This window comes from Bubalus bubalis, chromosome 5, assembly GCF_019923935.1.
Source record: "Bubalus bubalis isolate 160015118507 breed Murrah chromosome 5, NDDB_SH_1, whole genome shotgun sequence".
In the NCBI taxonomy this organism is placed as follows: domain Eukaryota; kingdom Metazoa; phylum Chordata; class Mammalia; order Artiodactyla; family Bovidae; genus Bubalus; species Bubalus bubalis.
This window is the reverse complement of record NC_059161.1, coordinates 30,371,155-30,397,330: the sequence shown is the minus strand read 5'-3', so window position 1 is coordinate 30,397,330 and position 26,176 is coordinate 30,371,155. Positions and strand designations below refer to the sequence as shown.

The 26,176-nt window shown below is 57.0% G+C and overlaps 1 protein-coding gene and 2 long non-coding RNA genes across 5 annotated transcripts in view; 2 read left to right on the top strand and 1 right to left on the bottom strand.

Moving 5' to 3' along the window:
* PRKCZ (protein kinase C zeta) overlaps window positions 1–12,829 on the bottom strand; it is a 101,557-nt gene extending 88,728 nt beyond the window's left edge. Inside the window, exons 1-4 of the mRNA XM_006044655.4 lie at window positions 12,599–12,829; window positions 8,279–8,400; window positions 7,270–7,359; window positions 6,804–6,854 (exon numbers count right to left, since the gene is read on the bottom strand). Of these exons, the coding sequence (XP_006044717.1) occupies window positions 6,804–6,854; window positions 7,270–7,359; window positions 8,279–8,400; window positions 12,599–12,669 (334 nt within the window). The 5' untranslated portion in view covers window positions 12,670–12,829. The remainder of the gene's footprint in view (window positions 1–6,803; window positions 6,855–7,269; window positions 7,360–8,278; window positions 8,401–12,598) is intronic.
* Window positions 12,830–13,116: 287 nt separating this feature from the next.
* LOC123333680 lies at window positions 13,117–20,817 on the top strand. Of its 3 annotated transcripts, XR_006551125.1 has the most exons (3): window positions 13,127–13,552; window positions 19,637–19,810; window positions 20,395–20,817. It is a non-coding gene; the product is annotated as an uncharacterized LOC123333680 (long non-coding RNA). The 3 variants fall into 3 exon arrangements; XR_006551126.1 differs by lacking the exon at window positions 20,395–20,817 and having other exon boundaries at window positions 13,117–13,552; window positions 19,637–19,898; XR_006551127.1 differs by lacking the exons at window positions 19,637–19,810; window positions 20,395–20,817 and adding an exon at window positions 19,146–19,338 and having other exon boundaries at window positions 13,117–13,552.
* On the top strand, window positions 17,434–17,845 carry LOC123333681. Its single transcript, XR_006551128.1, has 2 exons — window positions 17,434–17,522; window positions 17,603–17,845. It is a non-coding gene; the product is annotated as an uncharacterized LOC123333681 (long non-coding RNA).
* Window positions 20,818–26,176: the final 5,359 nt, after the last annotated feature.

Here is a 26,176-nt window from a genome sequence, read left to right as displayed (position 1 = left end):
CACCAGGTTTCCCTGTCCATCACCAACTCCCAGAGCTTGCTCAAACTCAAGTCCATCGAGTTGGTGATGCCATCCAACCATCTCATCCTCTTTCGTCCCCTTCTCCTCCTGCCTTCAATCTTTCCCAGCATCGGGGTCTTTTCCGATGAGTCAGTTCTTCGCATCAAGTGGCCAAAGTATTGGAGCTTCAGCATCTGTCCTTCCAATGAATACTCAGGACTTATTTCCTGTAGGACTGACTGGTTTGATCTCCTTGCAGTCCAAGGGCCTCTCAAGAGTCTTCACTACAGTTGACAAGCATCAATTCTTTGGTGCTCAGCTTTCTTTATGGTCTTACTCTCACATACATACATAACAACTGGAAAAACCATACCTTTGACGAGATGAACCTTTGTCAGCAAAGCAACATCTCTGCTTTTTAATATGCTGTCTAGGTTTGACCCACAGGCTACAGGCTCACAACCCACTCCTCAGTTAGATTAATTTGCTAGAGCAGAGCACAGAACTCAGATTAATTCAGGAACAGGCAGAAGCAAGATGCACCAGGGAAGTGTGAGGCTCTCCAGGAGTCACTCCCCACAAATCTCCATGTGTTCACCAACTAGAGAGCTTCGGCACCCCATCCTTTTGGGGTTTTATGGAAGCTTCATCACAGAGGCATGATAGATTAAATCACTGGCCACCGGAGATTAGTTCATCCTGCCCCCTGCCTCTCCCTGGAGGTCAGGTTCCAACCCTCTAATCTCTGGGTGTTTCCAGTGACCAGCCCCATCCTGAGGCTATCAGGGGCCCTACCCAGAATCCACTGCTAATGAATGACAAGACACACCTATCACTCAGGAGATTCCAAGGGTTTCAGGACCTCCCTGCCATAAACCAGGGAGGAAGACCATAAACACTTCTTATACACAGGAGGAAACCACCTCAACACAAGAAAAACTATACGCGAAAAACCCATAGGAAACACCACACTCAATGGAGAAAGGCTGAAAGCTTTTCCTCCAAGAACAAGACAGGGATGCCCAGTATCACCATTTCTATTCAACAAAGTACTAGAGGTTCTAACCAGAGCAATTAGGCAAGAAAAAGAGATAAAAAGCATTATCAACTGAAAAGTAAAATTACCTCTCTTCACATGTAATATAGAAAACCCTAAAATTCCAAACAATGTTAGAACTAATAAACAAATTCACCAAAACAGCTTAACAGCTTGTCACAACTAGAGAAAAGCCCATGCAGCAATGAAGACCCAGCACAGCCAAAAATAATTTTTAAAAAAGAATAAAATACTTAACAATATTATCTAAAAAGGAGGTGATAGACTTGTACAATGAAAACTATAAGACAGTGCTGAAAGAAATTAAATGACAAAAATAAGCAAAAAGAGATCTCATGTCTATGGACCAGAAAATTTAATATTGTTGAGACATCAAAAAAGTGTTAGTCGCTCAGTCATGTCCAACTCTTTGTGACCTCATGGACTATAACCTGCCAGGCTTCTTTGTCCTGGGATTCTTTGGGATTCTTTGTCTTTGGGATTCTCTAGGCAAGAATACTGGGGTGAGTTGCCATTTCCTCCTCCAGAGGATCTTCCCTACTTAGAGATCAAACCAGGGTCTCCTGCATTGCAGGTGGATTCTTTACAGTCTGAGCCACCAAGAAGTCCCAATACTACTCACAATAATCTAAAGAGTCAGTGTATTCCCTACCAAAATTCCAATTTTTTTTGCAGAAAAACGTCCTAAAATTCATATGGTATCACAAGGGATCAAGAATAGCCAAAACACACTTGAAAAAGAACAAAGCTGGAAGATGCACACTCTCTGGTTTCAAACATTACTGCAAAGCTACAGTGATCTAAACTGTGGTGCTGCATACAGACAAGACATATGGGCCAGAACAGAAAGCCCAGAAATGAACCCTCACAAGTTTGGTCAAATGATTTCCAACAAGGGTGCCAGGACCATTCAATGGGGAAAGGACAGTCTTCAACAAATGGTGCTGAGAAAATTGGACATACACATGTAACAGAACAAAGCCAGAGCTTTATCTAACATCATGTGCAAAAGTCAACTCAAAATGTACCAAAGACCCCAAGAAGAAAACAAAGGACCAAAGCCTCCCCACAGGGGATTTGGCAATGATTTCTTGGAAGGCAAGCTGTGAAAAACCTAGACAGCATATTAAAAAACAGAGACATCTCTTTACTGACCAAGGTCCATATAGTCAAAGCTCTGGTTTTCCAGTAGTCATGCACGGATGTGAGAGTTGGACCATAAAGAAAGCTGAGCACCAAAAAATTGACACTTTTGAACTGTGGTGTTGGAGAAGACTCTTGAGAGTCCCTTGGACAGCAAGGAGATCAAATCAGTCAAAACTCAAGGAAATCAACACTAAATGTTCATTGGAAGGACCGAAGCTAAAGCTCCAATACTTTGGCCATCTGATGCAAAGAACTGACTCATTAGAAAAGACCCTGATGCTGGGAAAGATTGAGGGCCGGAGAAGGGGGGTGAAAGAGAATGAGATGGTTGGATAGCATCACAGATTCAAGGGACATGAGTTTGAGCAAACTCCGGGAGATAGTGAAGGACAGGGAAGCCTGGTGTTCCTCAGTCCACGGGGTTGCAAAGAGTCCAGCACAACTTATCGACTGAACAACAGCAAAACATGCAACAAAAGAAGAAACAAATTGGAGTTCATGAAAATTTTATAATTTTGTCACCACAAACGAAGTAGGGAAAAAAACCTCAGAATATGAGAAAATACTTGCAAATTGTGTATCTGATATGCTGAGTAGGTAGAGAACTTCTAAAACTCAACAACAAAACAACCCAGTTCAAAGTGGGTGAAAAACTTGAGTAGACATTTCTCCAAAGAAATGGCCAACAAGAACTAAAAAGATGCTGAACATCACTGACCATCACGGGAACAAAAATCAAAACCACAATGAGACACCACCTAACATCCGTCAGGAAGGGTACCATCAACAAAACAGAAAACAAGCAGCACCAGGGAGGAACTACGCTGGTGGTCCAGTGGCTAAGACTTCACGATCCCAACACAGGAGGCCCAGATTCCATCTCCCGTCAGGGAACTGGATCCCACAGGCCGCAGCAAAGGGTTTGCACACCCCAATTATAACGAGATCCCATGTTGCACAAGGAAGGTTGCAAGGGCAGCAACGAAGATCCCGCACAGCCCAGAGAGACCAGTGTCAGAAACAGGAGACGAGCACTGGTGAACGCAGCGGGCGAGGAGAGCCAGTGCGCACGGTGCCGGTGGGACGAAGCCGGTGCTGCCACCGCAGACAACAGCACAGCAGTTGCTCGAGAGCCAGCACCGCCGATGTTCAGTCGCCAAGTCATGTCCGACTCTTTGCGACCCTGTGGAGTAGAGCATGCCAGGCTTCTCTGTCCTTCACCATCTCCCAGAGTCTGTTCCAACTCATGTCCATTGCGTCAGTGATGCCATCCAACCATTTCATCCTCCAACCTAGGAATTCCATTTGCACATATATACCGAAGAGAACTGAGAGCAGAGTTTCAAGGAGGTATTTGCACACCTGTGTTCACAGCAGCATTATTCAGAGTAGCTAAAACACGAAGTAACCCAGGTGTCCATGATCAGATGACAGATAAACAAACTGTAGTCTGTCCATACAACGGAATATGTCTCAGCATTAAAAAGTGAGGAGAATCTAACACCTGCTCCAGCACAATTAAACCCTGAGGACATGAGGCTGAATGAAACAAGCCAGACACAAAAGAAAAAAATCCTGTGTGAGCCCACTTCTAGGAGGTCCCTGGCATCAAAATCATAGAAACAGAGAGTGGGAGGGTGGGGGCCAGGGGTTGGGGGCCAGGTGGGGAGTGAGTGTTTCATGGGGACAGAGTTTCGGTTTGGGAAGATGAGAAAGTTCTGGAGATGATGGTGGGGATGGTTGCACAACAATGTGAATTCAGTTAATATCAACAAACTGTATACTTAAAAATAGTTAAGATAGTGAATTTACTTTACATGTACTTCATCGTGGTAATAAAAACTGGAGGAAAAAAAAAGGAATGAAGTTCTGATACACGTTACAACATGGATGAACTTCAGAAACATCACGCTAAGTGAAAGAAGCTACCACAAAAGACCACATATCGTACATTCCGTTCCAGGCAATGTCTACACAGGGTGACTCCGTAGAGATGGCACAGTCTGCTGCCATCAGGGGCTGCATGGAGGAGCCACAACTGCTCGGGGGCTCAGGTTTTTCTTCCCAAATTGTTTCAGAAGCAGGCAGAGGTGATGGACTTACTAAATGCCACTGAATTTGTTCAAAGTGGTTAAAATGGTTTTATGTTAGGTGTGCTTTACACAACTTTTTAAAAACCCGAGAGAACCGATTAAATTCAGGCTGTGGACTTGCACAGAAGGGGCTCTGCTGCCAGGAACGCAGGCTTGGCAGGTGTGGCACGGCCCTTCCGGCCAGACGCACCCAGGCACCCCTGCATCTGCATCTCTGCAGCACGTCCTTCTCCAGCCACGGCTTGTCACACCGTCAGCCCTCCGCGTAGGGTTCTGACCCGGATCATGGCTGCCACTGATCCCTTCTCACTGACCACGGCCTTGGCAGGGAACACAGATGCAGGTGCTAGAATCACACCCGTAGCTGGGCCATGGTGGGACCAGTCAGGAGTTCTCCTGACTGCCTAAAGGGAATAGTGTGGGCCATCCTGACTGCTCAAGGGCAGCATCACAAAGAAGCCGTACAAGCAGAATTCAGAGGAGATGCCACAGTCTGTCCACTCTCCTCTCTGCCCACCCCCACCCCACCCCCCACAGCACTGCTGGAATGTTCCAACAACACCAAGGGGCCTGGAGCCTCGGAGCCGCCCCGGGTGAGCATCTCAAGGACCTGCTGGAGAGCAGAGACGGCACCACATTCCCCGAATTCCCACACAGGGACACGGCCCTGCCCACACGTTATCCCATGTCAACCTCCAGTAGAGACCGCGTGACACCAGGAGGTCACCGGGGTGCTTGAGTGCAGCCCCCACTGCCATCCCCTATGTGAGACCCCGGATGGGGCAACATCCACATGAGAATCAAGCCAGGAGGGCACCAAGGCGGGGACAGAAAGGGCAGACTTGAGCCCTCAGGCAGCACAGCTAGGGCCCTGGGCTAAGCCAACGGCTGGCTCCTGCCCTGGGGATGCTGAGACGCAGAGGTGCTGGGTTTCCCTTGTGCTCCAGGCCAGCTCTGGCTGCTAGAGACGGCTCTGGGCAGACAGTGAGCCAGCCTGTCACTCTGGCTGAGAGTTGCCCACAGAGCACAGTAGAAGGGGCCTCGTCTCCAACAGGAACACCTCTCTCATTTTACCTTTCCATGTGTCTAAAAACACAGGTGAGATCTACCAAGTGTGATACTGCCCCTTCCAGGAGACGTGGGCACCCGGGCAAGAGGTCAGGTGGGGGCAGCCACATGGGGATGAGGACCCCGAAGCCCCTGTGCAGCCCACCCATCTCTGAGCCCCCCACTGACAGGCTCCTCTCTGTCTACCCACCCCACCCCTCAAGGTCCTGCTTTGACCACATCCTTGCAGGTTCAAGTACATGCACAGCAAAACTGCACATGCGCACAGGCGCCTCCCATCAGCCCCTCCCACTCTGGCCGGAAAGTCTCACCTGCAGGACTGGCTACTGCCGCCCACCCCCACTTCTCTAGGCGACTCCCAGGCCTCAGAATCTCCAGGCCCCTCCCCCTGCCCCCTTTAGCTTTATTTACCATAGTCTGACACCAGCTGGGACCTCCTGGGCTCCTCACATTGCTCCCCCAAAACTGCCCTTCACGTCCACCCCCACGACCACCACTGGGGCAGCACCTTCTGCCAGCCCCTGGGCTGCTCCAACCTCTTCAGGCTGCCTGCTCCCCTCCCGCCAGGATTCCACAATCAAGATGTTTCCCAGCCTTGCTGGTGCTCCTTCAGGGTCCCCTGTTCTCCTCGTGGGACCCCAGGCCAGCCCTGCTCACTGGCGACTCCGATCCTCGGTCTCAAAGACCCCCAAACCTCTCTTCAACCCTGATTTCTCCCCTAAATCCAGGACTCACAAACACAAGGGCCCACTGAACACCCATGGGGGGGTGCACACAAACTCAGCCCGGCCTCTGCTGGAATCTGCTCCCACCCTTGCGGCACTGCTGCACCTAGAGCCCACCCAGGACCCCTGCCAGGAAAGGGGCTGAGCTAAGTCCTCCAGCACCAAGGCATGCCCTCAGCCCCATGCCAGGAGCCAAGCACAGTCCTATAAGCTTCTCTGTGCTCCAGTCAGTAGAGGCTGCCCTGAAGGACAAGGTGGACCAAACCGCCCAGAGTAAGGGGCCTCTGGGGTGTGGTCAGAAGCTCTTCTCCGACCCACTGCCCCTGGGACCTCACCTTCAACCCACAGACCCTCTGCGAAGGAGAATGGGGCCAGTATGAGTTGGGACAGACACACGGGAGCCGCATCCAGCCATCCCAGCCAGGGTCCTGCCTGCCTGGGGAGGTCAGGGTGTTTCCGGGATGTTTCCTCATGGCACCGCTGGCCAAGCCGACGCCCTGTCCAGTGGTGGCACTGGTGCCTGAACACACACAGCCAAGGGCAGGGGCACCAGTAAGAACCCCTCGTGAGGCCACACCAGCTGCCCACTCTGCCCTCACACACTTCACGAGGAGCACTGAGCCCCAGGCCACCTGGCTCCCATCCTCCCCTCCCTGGCGTAACAGACACGTCAACCCACAAGCAGGACACGCGTGGCAGGAGGACGGTACTCACTGTCTTCTCCAGGACAGGGCATGCCTGGTTCCTTGGGGATGCTGGGGAAAACTGCATGCAGAGAGAGCCAGAAAAAGAGTGAAGGTCAGTGACCACTGTGGCCTCGCAAGGAGCCCTGCACTGAGTTTGACTGCCCATGGAGCCCCATGGTCTGCTCTTGCCAGATAATTATTAAGGCAAAACCTTGGAAACCCTGCACATGGACGGGGGAGTGAGGGCCGATCACCAGAACCCAGGCTTCCGTGTCCAGTGAGAGGACACCTGACTGACTCCTGACAAGTAAGAGCGGTTTTTATCTGGGATAATAAGACCTAAGAGCAAAAAATGAAACCAAATTGCTTCCTGTTCCACATTCTTAAATCCTCTGCATCCTAAGATCTTAAACCGTGATCTGTGTGGCTTCCGGTCTAACAAAGCGCCCAAGTGCCCACCCCCACCCCCAGAGCGCCCACTGGCCGGCACTGACCGTGAAGGGTGAGCCCTTCGTCCTTGTGCTGACAGGACAGGCGGAAGGCCTCCTCCAGCTCCATCTGGGAGGACACAGTGCAGGGGTCACCTAGGCAGACGAGAGACACAGCTGAGGCCACTGCAGGCCCGAGGCAAAGGGCTTCACGGTGGTGAGCACCCAACCTTGGGAGGGCAAAGTGCTGCTGCTAGTGACCAGCCGCCCAGGGCAGAGTTGGCCGGTCCCAGAGTGAGTCACCCCCCCAACCCAAAGGCCCAGGTCAGAACCAACGAGCCCCAGAACGGCAATGAATTCACCCACAGCTCCACATGGGGTGCCAAGCTGGGCAGGTTTCCTGGCCTGGGAGAGAATGAGCACCCTTCCTATCCAGTCCTAGACCGGAAGGAAGGGCTCCTTGTCTACTGAGGCTGGACAGGAGCACAGATGCTTGGACAGCCAGAGCCAGGACAACGTGGCCTGGCTTCAGCGGAAAGGCGCGTGGCCAGAGGTCTGCCTGCCCCTACCCTGCCCCACTCCCATGTCCAGGCTGAGAGCTGCTGGGCAGGCTCTTCTTAACTGTTTTCCAAACCCTCCGCTATCTCAGACGTGTGTCTGGCTACAGGAAAGGAGGGAGGGAAAGGAAAAGAGAGGTGGACCCTAGGGCGCTGGCTACCCTCCCCTCCCCATTTCCCTGAGAAACCACAATTCAGCTAGCAAATCACCCACCAGAAAAATCCAGAACATGAGGAACGGGGTCAGGAAGGTTAGGACCCACACAAGGTAGGGGGGGACTCCTGCAGCCTCTCCCCGGGGCCCAGCACCAGAGCTGGCCTTGAGGGCGGACGACCACCCCCAAGGGACCCTCACCCCCGCCCCCTAGTCCCTCCATGACCTGCCACAGCCTCTTCCCTGGAAACAAGAAGCTAGTTAATTTGAATCGCTTAATCCCAGGGCTGTCCACCTCCACAGGGAAGGGGCCGCGCCCAGGTTTAGAAAGCCACTGCCCGACCACCACACCCGCCAGGCCCACCTTCATTGTCCACCCACTTAAGGGTGAGCGGGTGGCCCGGGTGCAGCCAGCACATCTCCCGCACCTCTGCGCAGAGCTCGTCGAAGGTGGTGGCGGAGTCCAGGCTGGTGATGAGGAGGTCCCTGGGCACAGAGGACACACAGGTCTCACCAGGGAGCACATTTAAGTCACATGAGATACTGATGATCAACTAACCAAGTTGTTGATCAAATACAGGAAGCTGTGTTGTCCCCAAGGGTATGACAGCTCCCCCCACACCCCGGAACCACTGCCCACAGGCCATGTGAATTACATCATGAGTGCCCTGGTGCACCCATCCTGGCACCTGAACGTGCCTCCGAGGGGCAGAAGGACAGGGTAAGGGGGAGTCACCCAGGAGGGGTGGGCGCAGCTGGACAGACTGTTCAGTTTAAGCCCGCAGGCCTCATTACATCGTCCCACTACCTCGATGGTGCCAACAGGGCCACATGGTATCCAGGGTGTGAGACCTTTGAGAGGTGGGAAGTGGTGGGGGGTATGGGGAGGGGGACTAACTTATTACCCCAATGCCACAGCCTCTTGAAACCCTGGAGGCACCATTCGACAACTGCCTTTGGTAGGGCCACAACATAATTCCAGACCCAGTCTGTTGGGAAAACCAAGTCCCAGAATGCCACTGCCTTTTATCTTTTCATCCACACTTGGGATATAAAAGCTGGATGGTTGAAGACAGCCCAGGGATTCATGGTCAGTCTTTGAGAATGGCCCTTAGAGGTAAGGCAAGCCAGCACCAGGGAACACTTGACTCCCTAGGACAGGGAGGGAGGGGTGTTTACCACCCCCATGCACTGTCCCCACATCACCTACCACCCAAAGCAGGGCTGGTGTTGACATGGGTAAACGTACGTCTGCTGAGACTCTGAGCAGGAATCACACAGGATACACTGAAGTTAGGGGGAAGTTTATCCACATCTGACACCACAAGGGTGGGAGCCTCTGAAAAAAGTTTTGAAACACCCCCAACAAGAGAAACACAGGGTCCACTGAGCATTAACACCAATGGCTTCTGAATTCCATCAAACGCGCGTTGACAGAGCGTCTCGGTCCACCAGGTAACAGACCCAGGGCCACCAGGATCCAGGATCCATCTGCTGGATGCCCGTGGCAGCCCGTGTCCAGCCCATAGCTCACTCCCAAGGGGGTGGGGGGACACAGTTGGAACCCACCCCATCTGCTCAGACCCTCAGCGCCCACCCCAGGGCCCCAAGCTCACCACAGCCTGTGGCATCTTGGCAAATGGGGAGACTGAGGCATAGAGGGGTCTCACAGCTTATCCGTGGGGGCCCCAGAGACCAAGCCCTCCCACTCCCACATCTCCCAGACCTTGTACCTGTGCCACCCGGCACACCCATCAGTCCCCCTGTCACAGGGAGCTCTGGAACTGAGTTTGCCACCCATCTATCCCTGGGTGGCAAACTATCTACCCCTGCCCCACGATCCTCCCCCACAGCTCCACCCCCAGGTGGTAGCTAGTCCCCCTGCCCGGTGCTTCAGGGCCTGGAGGTCAGGTGGATGGCTCCCCAGTGGTTTGGAGGCAACCGACACCAGGCTGGACCCCTGGGCTCTGAGCTCATCACCCAGTGACAGCACTTTAGCTCTTCCCTCCACCCCACAACCTGAGCACAGCGGGGAAAGGTCAGCCCACTCCCTGACCAGGTCTCTGACCACCACCCCGAGCATCACCCCAAACCGGAATCAGGCAGCCTCTCTGAGCAAACAGCTCAGACAGAGCCCTGGGCAGGAGCAGCACCCACGAGGCCACCCAAGCCTCATATGCAGCCCAGGCTTTGAGTTCTGGAAACCAGGCTTGAGCTGGAGAGAAGATCCAGCCAGGTCTTTCTGTCATCTCAGAAAACCAGGCAGAGCAGGGTCTCCAAACCCAGCACACTTCACCTGGAAACCCCCCCCAAAACACAGGACACCCCTGAGACTCCAGTGACTACACCCTCAAAAAGCCCCACTGGCGAGGGGGTGACCCTAATCTCAAGCCTCCGGAGGGCCTGGGGAGGAGAGGGGATGGGTAAGGGTGATTGCAGAAGCCATTCCGGGGTGGGGGGCCCCTGAAAACCCCTATTTTTAACAATAGTGTCTCCAGTGTATCTGACCCTCAGCTCCTGGCCCAGGTGCTTAAACAGAACCTCCCTCCACGGGCCACAGGGCAGGGACAAAATTTCACTTGGACCTTGGGGTTTGGATAAGTGAGCGAGGATTCTGGCGGACACTTTCTGGAGACTGTGTCAGGTCTACCATCCCTGAGGACTAAGTTTCCCAACCCAGGCCCCTCCCCAGGCAACAGTGCAAAGCCTTTAGGAAAAGCACTGGGAAGAGAAGAGGAGCTCAGACAGGTCAGCCTGGGGCAGAAACCAGAAGGGTGGATGCAGAAGGAGGGAGGAGGCATAAAGAGGTGGGAGCCTCAGTGGGGAGGAAAAGAAGAGGAACCAAGAGGGGGAGGGGAGGAAAGGAGGGGGCTGGGGAGGAGAGAGGAAGGGGCACAGGTTGGAAGGGGAAGAAGAGGGAAGAGTGTAGGGTGTGGCCTCATCTCCAGGAAACCGGACTCAACAGGTCACATTTCCCAAGGTAACCAAAGCGCTCTCCAGGGGCCCAAGCTTGGGGGGTGGGGGTGGCGAGGGGTGGCTAAACAGGCTGCTCGGCACTCCCAGAGCACTGCCGGGACACCGGCCGAGTCCATCTCCCCCTCCCCTCCCTGGGCGCAGTGCCGACTGGAACTCGTCCCTGGGTGGAGGGCTGGGGGTCTGGTTCCCACCTGCCCTCTGCCTCTCCGGGTGTGGACTTCCTCTGGCTAAGGATCAGCTCTGATTTTCACAGTCAGTCACTAGTTGCTCAATCCCACGGTTCGGGACAGAAAAGAGGACTGTCTGATGTGTGACTGCCACTCGTCCCTCTCGGAAAAGCCGGGACCCAGCTGACACCTCACCAGCTTCAGTCTGCAGTCCACCTTGACAGGCCAGAAGATATGATCCCTCATCCTCTTCAGGTGGGATGGCCAGTCATCCCCCCACAAATCCTTATTCTCTAGGGCACCACCACCAATTCCCTTCCCACCACCTCACCCCACACCCACGCTCCCAAGGCAGTCAGGCTGCGGACAGCAGAGAGGGCAGGCGCGACCTGATGACTGACACCCCAAACAAGGTGTGCTCTCCAGGTCAAGAGCTGGCGTTCCCAGGCCCTACACCCAACCACCAAGTTCAACTGCAGGTGGCATTCAGCTTCCCCACCCCCCAACCCCGCAGAGGCGACCCTGGGGGCAGCCGCCCGATTTGGGGGCTCTTGGAGACAAACAGGAGCAGAAGGCGGCAACAGCCAAATACCCTCATTCTCCCCCAGTATCTGCGTGCACAGTGCTGCCGCCCGCAGCCTTCTCCACCCCCACCAGGACTGTCCAGCGGCCAAGAATCCAGCGAGCGCCGGTGCCGGTCCAGGGGTCTGGCCACTGACCCCTGTGGACGCCGGTTCGCCCCATTTCACAGGGAGGCAGGTCAAATCCAGAGCACCGAGTGTGGACAGTCGCAGGGCCCCAGGCCCTCCAGGTGCCCTCCATTCGCGTGACCCCCACGGCTCACCGCACCTGCCCTTCTCCCGCACATGAAGTGGTCTTAAACTGAGACATCCGGTCGGGTAAATTGGGAAAAGTTTAGAAAACCTCTGCTTTTAAAACCTGCCAGCAGTCTTCACAATTTGACGAAAACTTTCTTCCTTACAGGTTGTGGCCTTAACATACCGGCCAACTTCCCAGGGAGAATGTCAACACGGGGCTCGGGGACGCGGAGAGCCTCAAGGTGCCCGTCTTCCGCGCCACGGGCCCCCTCCGGGCAACTTCCAGCCCAGGACAACCCCGTCGGAGCGGGGAGAGACCCGCTGACCCGAGAAGCAGTGGCGCTCGGAGCTGGGCCGGCGACTCCGAGCCGGGGTCGGGACGGGAGGGCGGGTGCAGGCTGATCCAGCCCTGCCCTCAAGCTTTCCCGTCTGTGAAGTCCAAGTGAGGCCGGTGCGCCCGCATCGCCTGGGGCAGTCTCTAAGCGCTGGCGCGTCCAAAGCTCCTGGGACCCCCTGGGCCCGGAGGGGCCTCGTTGTCCCCTCCCTCCCATGCCACCGCCCGCTGCCCCCAAACCTCGGCCTCCCGAGCGGAGGCAGTACAGTCCCCGACGGCCAGCGCGGTCGGGGGCAGCTTCCTGCGTCCGGCTCTGCACTCGGCCGCGCCGTCTCGACTCGCACACCCCCCGCCCCGGCCGAGCCCCGCCGTCGGGCGCTGGCGCTCACCCGCTGTAATGCGCCTTTAGGCGGACGCGGCCGCCGCTCCGGTCCATCTTGGGGCCCGTCCTGCTGGGCATTGCGCGCTCCGCCGGTCGCCGTCAGCGCCGCGCCCCGGACACTCGGGCCATGGCGCGGGGCCCCAGCGGCCGAGCCGGGCCGCAGGTGGGGCCGACGGCGGAACGCGGAAGGGAGCGCGCGGCGCACGGACCGAGGGACACGGATCCAACTCTAGAAACTTGGCGGCGGGCGGGGCGGGGAGGGGCGGGGGCGCGGCCGGCGGGCGCGCGCGGGGGGGGCGCGCACGGAGTCCAGCGTCAGGCCTCGCGGGGGCGGGGGGTGTCCGAACATGGCCGACCCGAGGCCCCGCCGGCGGCCAATCGGCGGGGCGGGCGGTCCCGGGGCGGGGGCGGTGGCACCTGCGGCCAATGAGGGCGAGGCGGGGCCGCCACCTGGGCCAATCCCCGGGGGACCCCGCAGCTGCAGCCCAATGGCAGGACGCGGGGCGGACTACCTGTCGGGCGGGGTGCGGCCCCACCTGCGGCCAATGGGAGCGCGCGTGGCCCGGCTCTGCCCGGCAACGCGCGCCCCCTGCCCGCCCGGCACGTCTGCCCCCGGGTGCAGTGGGCTCCCGGGGTCGCTGTTCCCAGGTGGGCTCCGGCACTGAGCGTCTCGAGAACTTGGTGGAAATACAGGTTCCAGCCCAGACTCGCTGAATTGAAACTCCAGCAGTCTGAGCTCACAGTCCGGGTAATTCAGGTGAGCGCGAGTCTGCGAGCTACCGGGCTAGGGGACAGCGGCAACGGGTCGCCCCTTCGACCCTGGATTCCGAACGGCGCTCGGAATGAGTGACACGCGTTCTACCAGCTTAGAGATGCGGAGACAGACTGCAAAGAGCCTAGAACCCGGCGAAAGTCACAGCAGGCAGGTCCGGACTCAGCGGCCCTCCTCTCCGTGCAGAAGGTTTGTCTACACTCGCTACCTTGCTCCCTCTGCTCCAGTTCACTCCTCGGTCCAGGACAAAAGGACTGCGTTTGTCCAGGCCGCCTGAGACCTTCACTTCTGAATCTACATCCTCTCTGGGTCTTACTAACACCGGGCGTTTGTCCCGGACTGTCTCTTTGGAACACTCTCCACGCCGCCACCCCCCAGGTACCTCTATCCTGGGCCCATTCCCCTTAACCTTGGGATGGGGTTTTTCCAAGGAGCACGTCCTTAACTGGTTGCATCCACAGGGACCCAAATCTGCAATTTGTAGCACCTCAGCCGGGCACCAGGTGCCCACCGGGGCTCGGGGATCTGCAGACCCAGCATTCCTGCCTTCCTGACCAAGCCCGGTCCTCCGCTGGGCCACACCCCTGTTGCCTGCCTCCCTCCCCTCCCCCACCGCTACCCCGTTTGCAACCTCTGACCCTCGCCTCCAGTCCTGGCTAAGCCCTCACAACTCCTCACCTGCATAGTGTGAGGCTGTGCTGGATGTTCCTGAAGAACCATGTCCCTATGGTCATAGAACCTTTGTCCTCCCTAGAGATGGACACACAAATCTGTTGACAGCCCACCTCTCTCCTACTTAGGGTGGTTTGAACTCCCCATCCTAAAAAAACAAAGCCCTGTCTATACCACACCTGCCTGCTCACTTCTCTGCTCTTCTTTACAACATAATACCCACCTGCCCCCGCCAACTATCTGCAGCCTCATCTCCATTTTCTCAGCCCTCCTCGTCCCCCACTGTCACCACCAACTCCTGTGTTTTACATACACTGGCCAATTATCTGCTTTTTTCTGAACTGACCCCTGGCAGCATACTCACCCCTGAACGCTGCCGTCTCCCACCTCTCCTGCACCTCCCTCTGCTGCTTCCTCCGGCAGCCTGGAAATGCACCCCCACCCTCTCCGCCTCAGTCTTCCGTGCTTCTCAGACCCTTGAGCTGCTCAGCCTGGAAATGCGCCCCCACCACATCCGCCTCAGTCTTTGATGCTTCTCAGACCCTTGAGCTGCTCATGTCCACTTAGGGCTCAAGATTCGTTCCCAAGCTCAATGGCCCCACTGGGCTGACTATCCTCCTCACCCTCCACCATCTCTCATCCCACCAGGCCTCCCTCAGACAGGCCCTTCTCCATCTCAGGGTGCCTACCCCTTCTTTTCCCATTCTCGGCTCAGAGTTCTCTGGTGCTGGGTGGTCACCTCCATTTGGTAATTACGTCCACTGCTGCCACCTGGTCCAGCTGGGATTTTTGCATCAGCCTTCTATTTCCCTAAAACCTCAGTCCATCCATGTCCATCTCTCTGGACCTAAGAGTTGCAGTGGTTCCCATCATCTTAAGGGACCCCAGGCCTTCCTGCTCTGTCTCCCACCGGCCTCATTCGGGTTCATCCCCACCAGCCCCCGGCTGCCTTCTGCCTCCAGGCCTTTGTGTGTATGGTGGCACTTTTGCCCAGACCCACACTTAATTACAGCGCCCACTCAACATTTCTGACACCCGTGTGAGTCTGCTCTCAGCCCCACCCCATGGACATCCCTCCACGCCCACCACAGGAGGGCGCAGGAACCTGCAGTCCAAGGGCGAGAGTGTGGGATACAGTCCCCAGTCCCCCTCTCTTGGCCCCATGGCCAGCACTGGGGCTGTGTCCCCTGGGCTATCGGCAGCCCAGCCTGGCATGTGGCCTTGGGCAAGATGCCCCACTGCACCCTCCCCCCACGTTCCTGCCCCAGAGTGGGGTGGAGACAGAGGAGGAAGGGTCAGTGGGTCCAGTCCTTGATGCCCACTGAAGGCAGCACTGGCCAACCAGAGCCTTTTCCTGGGCACCATCTCCAGGACCTGCTCCATCCAAGGCCCCACCAAACACAAGAGCCCTTTCTAAGGAAGGAAGCCCTGGCCGCAATGGGAGCCTCCACATCCAAGTGGCCCCATGGATACTGGCCTTTGCCTGAAAACCTGAGGGCCACGTGGGACCCTCCATCCAGGAGGCTGGAAGCTGGGGCCACCAGTCTTAGTGAGGAAGTCCAGAGGGGGTTGTCGCTGCCCACTCGGGGTCAGGTGGGTTCGGAGGGTGGGGCCTCTGTTCTCCAAGAGGGTTGGGGGAGGGGAAAGGCCTATTCTGGGACTGGGGTCTCCGACCATAACCAGCCCCAGGCCCTGGTGAGGGTACATGGGTTGTCCAGAATGCCCAGAACGCTTCCCTGAGCCCCTCCCCCGCTCCCCAACAAGCTTTGCAAAACAACCCCAGGCAGCTCAGGCCAATGGACCCAGCTCCAGAGGGTGAGGCCGCTGAGTCTCCCACACCCTGGGGCCTCGAGGGCATAGGGCTGGTCCCCAGTGAGTGACAGGCAGGTGTGCCTGCCTAGTGTCCACTGTTCACCCTGCATCCCGGCCACAGGCACAGGGTGTTCCAGTGGTTGGCAGGCTGGGACTCTATTAGCCTGAGTCACCGCTGTGTCCAGCATCTGGCACGGCTGGAGTGAACGATGAGTGAGTGGGTGGAGACCCCTTGGAAATGCTGGGGCCAGTTGTCCCCCTGGACCCTGGGCCTGTTCTGGGGCTCACCTGCCAGCAGGCTGCGGTGTGATGAGGTCATGAGAGGACTCGCCCGGCGCCTGGGTGCGGAACAGCTGAGACAGACCTGAGAACAGCCTGGCCGCTGAGGGCCAGTCCTTTCCACCTCTGGGCAGTTTCTCTATTTCCCAGTTTTCCACAAAGATCTCATAAACTTTCATGATCACAAACACCTATTGTCTCCAAAGTGGAAAGTACAAAGGTGTGTTGTTTTTAGCTGGTTATAAAAGTGACAGAGGCTCATTGTAGAGCTCTGACAGCAGTAGGTGCAGGCGGAGAAGACCTCCTTCTGCCCTGACGCCCCTCCCAAACCCAACTGGGCCTTCTGCCCCTTCCAGTCACCTGGGACCCAGGGCGGGGCTGCTGCATGTGCGTCCCACCCGCTGTGGGCCCTTTGGGAGGAGGTGGGCAAGACAGAGTGCCCCCACCCCCGGTGCATGGCTGGCCCCCTTACTTTCTTTGATAAATGTTCTTTATGAAATAATATCAACAACTGAGCCCTTTTAGGTGAAAGGTAAAAGTCAGGTGGAATTTATGCTCAGTGAGCCCCATCAGACAGAAGCAAAGGCCTCCGCTGGGGGGTCAGTGGTCCTGCCTGAGGGGCTGGTCTCAGCACCCACCTCCTCACATCCTCAGGTCCCCTGGGCAGGGTCCCTTCCAAGGCCGTGGGCAGACCCCACTGTCTCTCTGCCAGGTCTGACCTGCCCCGTGCCACCTGGGTGCAGGCTCTCATCTGCACCGTCAACAGAATGAAGGAGCAGGTGAAACAAATGTTGTCACTGAGCCAGTCTCTCCAGACTGCGAGGTCCCAGACAAGGAAGGTTCACAGGCTACATTTGTGCCAGGCCAGCCCTGGGTCAGCCCAGGAAGAGATGACTGGCGGAGCTGGCATCTCCCTGAGCCTGGAAGGTAGGGGGTGGGGACTGGTCATTCTTTCAGGTGTGACACTGACCCGCGCAGGGCCAGGTGAGGACCACACAGGTCACTAGAAAGCCCAGGCACCCGCTGACAGGCGTTGGGCACACAGCTGTCAGGGGGATGACTGAAGGTGCTTCCTTTCCTTGTACACCCAGGTGGCACGGGGCAGGTCAGACCTGGCAGAGAGACAGGAGACAGTGGGGTGTGCCCACGGCCTTGGAAGGGACCCTGCCCAGGGGACCTGAGGATGTGAGGAGTGGTGGGTGGAGGAGCCTGTGGAAGGCCCTGGGTCCCGGGGAGCAGGGAGGTTGGGAGGGTGCCTGTGTCCACGCAGGCATGTCGGTGTGTGTATGTCTGGGCAGCCGTGTTTTCTACCTGTTTTCTACCTGTGACCCTAGACGGGCTTCCTTCCAGGTGATCCTGAGGGTCTCTCCCCCAGCACCGCTGGCACTTGGATCAGGTGGGTCACCGCAGTGACCCAGTGTCTTGAGGGTGTGGAGGAGCATCTGGGCCTCCCTCACCCCCAGCGCATTCCCTCAGGCGCAGTGCTGCAAGTTCCCAGCAGAGGGCGCAGCTGGACACGGCGGGAGTCCTGGGCACGGGGCTAAGGATGTTCACCATGTGCTCAGACCACGAGTCCACCTGGGAGGGGCCCCTCCAGGTTCATCTCTCCGATGGCATAAGCCCTGTCTTCCCCCTACAGCAACGCGTTCTCAGCTCAGCCATCAGTTACACTGATGCTCCATGTCTGAAGGCACCACAAAGCTTGTCTGTGGACCCAGACAGTCTGTGTGTGTGTGTGCTGTGGCACGTGATTGTGGGCCTGCATGTGTTTCCACATGCATGTGCTGCTGGAGGTGCTAGGAGAGGCCGTGTCCACAGATGCAGGACAGCGGAGCCGGGGGGGGGCGGGCGTGAGTGTCCAGGCTGGAGGGGGACTGGCAGGACACCGACTGCTTTGCTGGCAAGGGCTGGCCGCTGCAGAGCAGGCACATCCCACACGCTCATGGCTGACCTCACATCCATTACCCAGCTGAGGATCATCGGGCAAGGCACCCCAGAGCAGGCCCTGTGCCAGCCTCAGCCCCGGGCATCTACCTAGGACATGACCTCTCTCCGGAGGGGGACACCGAGGTCAGGTTGGCCAGTGCTTTGTCCAGGTTCTAGGGCTGAGACCAGCCCTACCCAGGCCAGTGGGGACACACACACATATCTCTCCCTTCAGGCTGGACGTGCCCACTGGACGGGGCCTAAGATGAGCCGTCAGAGCACCATGGGGGAGGGGTGCTCCCCCTCCTGCGGGAAACAGCCGCTCCCCCATCCCCTCAGCTGCCTGGGATTATATTTAAAATCCAAAGCGAGATGGGGAGGCAGCACCCAGCACGGTCGCCATGGCAATACTGAGCCAGGGCTATTTTAGCCACAAGGCGTCACAGGGAAACATGGTGGTGGAGCTGGGACAGGTCCCCAGCTCTCCGCCTGGGCCCCTTGCCTGTCCTCAGTGGGCCACCTGCATCAGGACCCACCTGGCTGCACTGCCCCCACATCACTGAGCCCTGCCCATGGGAGCCCAAGGCTGTGGCCCGAGGTGGGTGAGCAAGGCTGGAAGCCCATCACTGCTTCTGAACTGCTGTCCTTAACCCTGGGGGTGGGGGTGGGGGCAGGCAGAAGGTCCCTGTCCAGCAGGGAAGGCGCAGCAGGGCCCGCCTTCCAGGGAGACCAGTGCACAGAGCATGCCTGCATCGGCAGGTCCCGTCATTCTGCTCCTGGGGATCTGCTTTACGGAAAGAACCAGAAGTGCCAACAGTTCCAAACCAGACGTCCCCATGTCAGCTGCAGGGTCCAAGGTGGAAGGTGACCCGCCTGGCCACAGGCTCCACGTGACCGTGTGATAGACAGGTGCACACTCAGGCATGCACACACACATGCAATGCAGCACATGCGGCCAGGCAGGAGCAGCGCTGCCAGCACCCCTGCCAAGTAGCCCAGGCAGACCAGCAGATGGACAAGCAGGACCCTGTCCAGCAGGGAGCTCCAGCCAGCTGTGTGCAGGCATCAGTCTGAAGAAAGTTTTCCCACACAGGGAGAAGACCCTCTGGAGTCTCATCGTCACCCAGGGCCAGCAGCCTCCTCTGGGCATGGACCTGGCTTACAGGGAACGATGTTGGATTCATGATCTCCAAAGAAAATTTAGCTTCAGGACCAGGGACCAGGCTTGATCACTCAAGAGCTTTTGTGTAGCAGAGTTTTATTAAAGTGAAAAAGGGACAGAGAAAGCTTTTGACGTAGACATCAGAAGGGGGACAGAGAGTGCCCCGACTTACTACCCTTATCAAGGCCTTATATACTTTTACCAGACCCACTCTCACAACATCTTAAATTAACAAGATTAGAACTAACAATAGACAGGTCTTACCAGACCCACTCCCACAACATACATTTTAAGACGACAGGATTAGTCAGAAGGTTCTTGTTAAGGAGAAATACACTGTTATATTGACTAAGACAAAGCAATGCACAAAAAAATGTTCTTTCCTCTTCCTTGAGAACTCCAGACCCCTCTCTCCTCCTCAGGAACCCCGGACTTCTTATCAACCTACCTAGGAATTGATTCACTACTGTCCCCTCGGGACAGCCAGCTGCACCCTCAGCCCTTACGGACCCCTGACGGCGCTCACCAGGCAGAGCAGCTGGAATTGACAGATGCCCTCAGGACGCACAGCACTTCATCTCTGCAGCTCCCACCAGGTGGGCCAGTGGGGCTCTTCGGCCCTGAGAGGGTCTAGCACAGATTGAAGGCAGGCCCCTCCATGCCCCCCCTTACCCCCCAGCACGGTACCTCAGGGTAACTCCGAGAGGAAGCCACCAGCCTGGCCGGAGAGTTCCCAGGACCCATGAAGGCCAGGCCTGGGGCCCTTGTACCCAGGAGAGTGGGGCTGCTGGTGCCCCAGGCTGAGGACACGAAACCCATGGCCACCCCAACCAGGAACTTGGGCACCTCGGCCCCCTGGTGGGCACCTGAGGAAGGCAGGCCTGGTGGGCGCTGCATGCACAGTCGGTCCCTTACAGGAGATGAACCTGAGCTCCAGGAACCCAGGTATTTATACTAGGCAGACAACCTGCTCCTTCTCCCAAGGGGTTGGTCCACGCTGAGTGGGCACAGGCCTCCTTGGAGAGACAGTGCAGGGTGACAGGCAGGTGGCACCTTGCTCCTAAGAGGTGCAGAGACCTGAGGCCCAAGGGGAGCAGCCTCCCAGCGGAAAATGGGAGCAGAGCTTCCCAGGCTGGGAAAGGGGGCTCCTCCATTTCTCAGGACCGATCCTTCTTTAGAGGGCAGTGCAGCCCCCTCTGAGGAAGAGGCCAATGTCTCCTGGAGGTGCCCTTGCTCTGCTAGACAGGAGCTAAAAGTCTTCAGGGAATTTTCAAGACAGCCCAGATTGCAAGTCCACTGTCATCACTGCAAACCCTATTTCGAGTGTCTAAACCCAAATCACTGTGGATGGTGACTGCAGCCATGAAATTAAAAGACACTTGCTTCTTGGAAGAAAAGCTATGACAAACTTAGTGTATTAAAAAGCAGAAACATCCCTTTGCTGACAAAGTGATGAATAGTCACTTTGTGAAATGAAGTAGTAGTCACAAAGTGACTAGTCACAGAGTGAAGAACAGTCAAGGCTATAGTTTTTCCAGTAGCCATGTACAGATGTAAAAGTTGGACCATAAAAGAAGGCTGAACGCCCAAGAATTGATACTTTTGAACTGTGATGTTGGAGAAGACTCTTGAGAGTCCCCTGGACAGCAAGGAGATCAAACCAATCAGTCCTAAAGAAAATCTACCCTGAATATCCATTGGAAGGACAGGCTGTAGCTGAAGCTCCAGCACTTTGACCACCTGATGCAAAGAGCCAACTTGTTAGAAAAGACACTGATGCTGGAAAAGATTGAAGGCAGGAGGAGAAGGGGGTGACAGAGGATGAGATGGTTGGATGGCATCACCGACTGAATGGACATGAGTTTGAGCCAACTCCAGGAGATAGTGAAGCATTCCAGGGAAGCCTGGTATGCTGCAGTCTATGGGGTCGCAAAGAGTTGGGCATGACTGAACAACAACAGCAAACCCAAACACTAACCAGGCTCTCCTGCAGGTCTCCGCCGGGCTGCCGTCCACAGGGTTGCATAAGAGTCGGGCACGACTCAGCGACTCAACAACTGAGTGAAGCAGGCTGCAAGCCCTGTTGCAGGTTCTTTTTATTATTCACATCAGTTCACGTTCACAACGACCACACACCATCACCTCCTACTTAGCAGCTGAGGGTCCCCTGGTGGGTGAGTCACCTCCCAAGTTTACATGAGAGGCACTGGGTCAGGAGCCCACACCATAGCCACCATGTTCTAGGACTTCTCAACCCAGGATCCACACTGGGCAGGGAGTAGAGGGTGGGCACAGGAGAAAACGCGTTCATTTTCCCTGCAAACGTTACCTGTGACAGGAAATCCAGAACCTCCTAGTTGTGGGGGCTCTCGGCTCTCAGCCAGGTCCCCTCAGCTCACCTCTATCCTCAGCAGCAGGTGGACAGTCCCTGAGCACACGGCCAGTGCCCTGTCTCCACAACTGTCCCACCCGGGACTTCCTCTGACCTGCTCGACCCAGGATGGGGCAGCCTGAAAGAGTGGGGGTTAACATCCCTAGGGGCTGCCCTCGGCCAGGAGTAAGAGACCCAGCTGATCACCCTCAGAGGGCAGTGGCAAGGGGCCTTTCAGGGGCTCCAGGGATGAAGACCACACTCCCCAGCTTTCCCTCCATCTCCCCCCACAGCCCCAGCTTGCTCCTGCCTCCTGGGGTCACTTCCCAAGGTCACTGCACACGCTGAGGTCCTTGAGGCTGATGCACTGCTGGGTCCTGGAAGAGACCTGGGGTTGCTGCTCGAGAGTGACACCAAGGGCCCAGCTCTGCTGTTGGATGTGGGAGGTGAGAAGAGGTCTGCACACCTCCTGCTGCTGTGTCCAGAGCCAGCTGCGGCCTTGGGGGCAGGGAGAGCCGGCAAGTTCTCCAGGTCACCCCATCTCCTGCAGTTGGAGGGCAGGGGGTACTGATGTCACATCAGGCCCCAGGTCCAATCCTAGACCCTCGAGAGGGCTGACCTGAGCCCTTGCCAGACCTTGTGCTAAGATCCAGACCTGGACTGGGAGGCATAGGCCTGAGGTTCATGGTCCATATAAGTGAGTCCACCTGAGGGTCTTGTAATCTTAGTCGTATTGCACTTGTTTGGGAGTCCCTAAAAATACACGTGGGCTTCCCAGGTGGCTCAGCAGTAAAGAACCCACATGCCAATGCAGGAGATGTGGGTTTCATCCCTGGGTCGGGAAGATCACCTGGAGAAGGGAATGAAAACCCACTCCAATATTCTTGCCTGGGAAATCCCATGGAGAGAGGAGCCAGGGGGGCTACAGTCCATGGGGTCCCAAACAGTCAGACACAAATGAGTGACTCAGCAACAATACCTTTGTCAAAGGGCACTTGCCATATGAGATTCCTATGGATGCTGTAATCCGGGGTTCCCAATCCCTAGACCCCTAGACTGGTACTGGTCCTGTCAGGAGCCAGGTTGCGCAGCGGGAGGTGAGTAGCAGGCAGGGGAGGGAGCGAAGCTTTGTGTTCACAGCCGCTCCCCATCGCTCTCTCATGGGGAGCGCTGCCTCCCGTCAGATCCGTGGCAGCATCAGACCCTCAAAGAGCAGAACACTACTGTGAACTGAGACTCGTTCACGTGAGGGATCTAGTTTGCCTGCTGCTCATGAGAATCGGCCTGAGACCAGCTCCTTCTCTATGGAAGAAATCGTCTTCCACAAAACCAGTCCCTGGTGCCAGAAAGGTTGGGGACTGCTGCTGTAACAAAGGGCCACAGACTAGGGAGTCTTGAAAACAGCAGAAATCTGTTCCCACGGTCGAGGGCAGAAGCCTGCGGTGAGAGTGGGGCAGGCTGGAGGCTTCTCCAGGGAGGACCCCTGCCAGCCCTTCCCTCGGGCTCCGTGGCCTGTGGATGCCTCCCTGCCTCTGTCCCGTCTCACTGTGTCCGCTCCTTAACTGAGGATGCGGGGGGTGGGCCCGAGACCCATCTAGTGTCTCGGGCCCACCCTAACCCAGCAGGATTTCATCTAAACCTGCATCTTAACTGCATCTTCCGAGATCCTTTTCCCAATGTCACTCTCACAGGCGCCATGAAGAGGTCCTAAGGCATCTTCTGGGGGACACGATTCACCCCACTATCTCATGCTGTTCAGAATCTGCCCGCCTCCCCCCGCCTTCCCTCTCAGTGTCCAGATCGACAGAGAGGACTGAGTCTCAGTGGCCTGAGCACGGATGTGGGGAACCTACAACCCCTGGCTTGCCCGTGCTTGGCCGCGTGGGAGTGGCTCTCCAGGATGTTGGAATGGGGGCAGGGTGGACATAAGGCTGGAAAGGGGACAGTTTATTGATGTGAGTGCTCACCTTTGAGTGGGGTGGACCATCCAAAGGAGGTGGCACCTCGTACAGTTGGGGCAGCTCCCTTCAGAACAGTGTGACAGCGGCGGGTGGAGAGTCCCTCTCCCCCGCCCCAGGCGGAAATCTGAGTGACACTCTTTCAGTTTTACAGGAGTCACCTCTTGGGCTCCCGTGGCCTGTGGGCGCAGAGTGGGCCACGGAGACAGACGCCTGGTGAGGGCAAAAGGACCGAGGCTTCCCGGGACCAGGGTGGCCGCTGCTCCAGGAGGTGCCCTGAGCAAGCAGAAGTGCTGGCTGGGGACAGGAGAGGTGGGTGGGAATGACTGATCACAGCCCCGGTTGGAGGCACTACGGCACTGACCGTGGCTTCTTCCACTAAATTTCGCTTTTTTTGCTGCTGCTGCTGTGAAAGACACCACCTTGGAGGACCAGTGCCATCCCGGCAGACGTGAGCGCCATGGGGGTGACTGCCTGCCACTGTCCCGCTGTAAGGGCAGCACCCCCGCTGCTGCCCCGAGCACCCTCTGGAGCATCCAGAGTGCCGCTCAGCTGGCAGGCAGGCAGCCTGAGGGTGGGAGTTGGTGAAGCCCTAGCCTCTCCTTCGAAAGGACAATTTGGGGCCCACTCCCCAGGGCTTTGCAGGGGTCCCCAGGCCAGTCCAGCACCTGTGCACTTGCCTTCTATGTCTGTGTCCCTCACCCCTGCTCCTGTGTCTGGGGTGTCACCCTCTGTACTGGGTTGAACAGTGACCCCCAAATTCACTTCTAACCAGAACCTCAGAATGTGACCATATTTGGAAATAGGGTCTTCACAGCTGTGATGACTTAAGATGAAGCACACTGGATTACAAGGCCCCAAGTCCAATGAGAGCTGCCTTTACAAGGAGAGGAGGGACACGCAGAGAGGTCACATGATGACGGATGCGGCGACAGGGTGATGCATCCACAATCCAGGGGTGCCGGCAATGGCCAGCAGCACAGGGAGCTGGGGAGAGGCCTGGGGCAGGCTTGCCATCAGCCTTCGGGAGCCCAGCCTGCCCACATCTGGGTCCTGGACACCTGGTCCCCAGAACTCTGAGAGCACCAGGTTTTCTTCTTTTTTCTTTTTCTATTTTTTGGCTGTGCCTTGCAGCTTGTGGGATCTTACTTCCTCATCAACCAGGAGTCAAACCCAGGCTAAGGTACCGCAAGTTTAGAGTGCTGATCGCTGGGCCAACCAGGGAAGTCCCTGAATTTCTGAATTTTAAGCCCACCAGTCTGTGGTACTCTGTAACAGCTGCCCGAGGAAACATCTTCCCCCAAATAAACTCCCTGCACCAGGTCCTTGTCTCAAGCCATGGCCCCCAGGTGTGGGCTCCGCCCAGTGGGCAGGCTGTCAGCCTCACAGGGAGGGAGAGGGAAGGGTAAGTGGGGATGGAGGGAAGCTGAGGCTCTGTCCCCTGACACTGCGGCCCCTCCAACCTTGGGGAAGAGCTGGTCCAGCTCTCAGGGAAGCATTTGGGCATTTACCCAGACAACACAGGTGTCCCAGCCTCCGCAGGAGACCACGGACAAGGAAGCCCAGGTGGTGCTAGTGGTAAAGAACCTGCTGGCCAATGCAGGAGACACAGGAGATGTGGATTCAATCCCTGGATGGGGAAAATCCCGTGGAGTAGGAAATGACAACCTGCTCCAGTATTCTTGCCTGGAAAATTCCATGGACAGAGGAGCCTGGTGGACTACAGCCCTTGGGGTCACAAAGAAAGTTACCAGTCCCCATAGACAGAGTCCAGGCCCACTCCCTGCCACCCCACCCCACTCCCAGCCTGGGTGCCCCTGCAGGAAACACTGCCCCCCTGCCCAACTTGGCTCCTCTCAACTGCAAATCTCCATCCACCCCTGGCCTTCAATCTGCTCAAGTCAACAGCACCAGCACAGAACTGCATTTAAAGAGCATCAGCCCTTCCCATCCCTCTTTCCAGCCCTGTAAACACGTGGGCAGAAATAGCAGCCTGCAGGCTAGAGGGAGTGATTGCTGGCTTTGGAATCAGGAGAAGTCTCCTGCCCGGGCGGGCCTCACTGCGTGGGTGCCCATGGCAGTCACAAAGCCAGCTTTAAATAGCTCCTGTGGGTACGCGCAGCAGAAGGAGGGCAGCCTGGGAGTGGTGGGGACAGTGTGGAGAGGTGGCGCCGGATGGGCAGGATCCTGGCAGCAGAGGGGTGTTGGCTCACCAGCTTCTGGAACCAGGTAAGGACAGAAGTTCCAGAAATCTTGGACCCACCTGTGTGGCCACCAGAGGTCCCAGGGAAGGCAGGCCTTGGGGCAGGACCCTAGGTGCCAGGGGTGCTGTGATCCAGCTCAGTAGCTTCAGGGTACCAGCTGGGCCTGGACATCTCATCCCCAGGCCATGCTCCACCTTCCAGGAGGAGGGCGTGGTGACCCTGCTGGGCATGCAGGCCAGAAGGTACCCATCTGGGAGGTGGAGAAAAAGGTCTCACTGTCCTTATTCTCAGAACTGGCCGGGTATGGCCTGCCACCCCCGCTGTCCGGAGTTGGCCCGGGGCCTCTGTGTCCAGACTTTGCCTCCTGCTTTCTCCTGCTCCCACATGGGTCATGCTAGGGTCTGGGGGTCCCACTCCCTGGCCGATCCC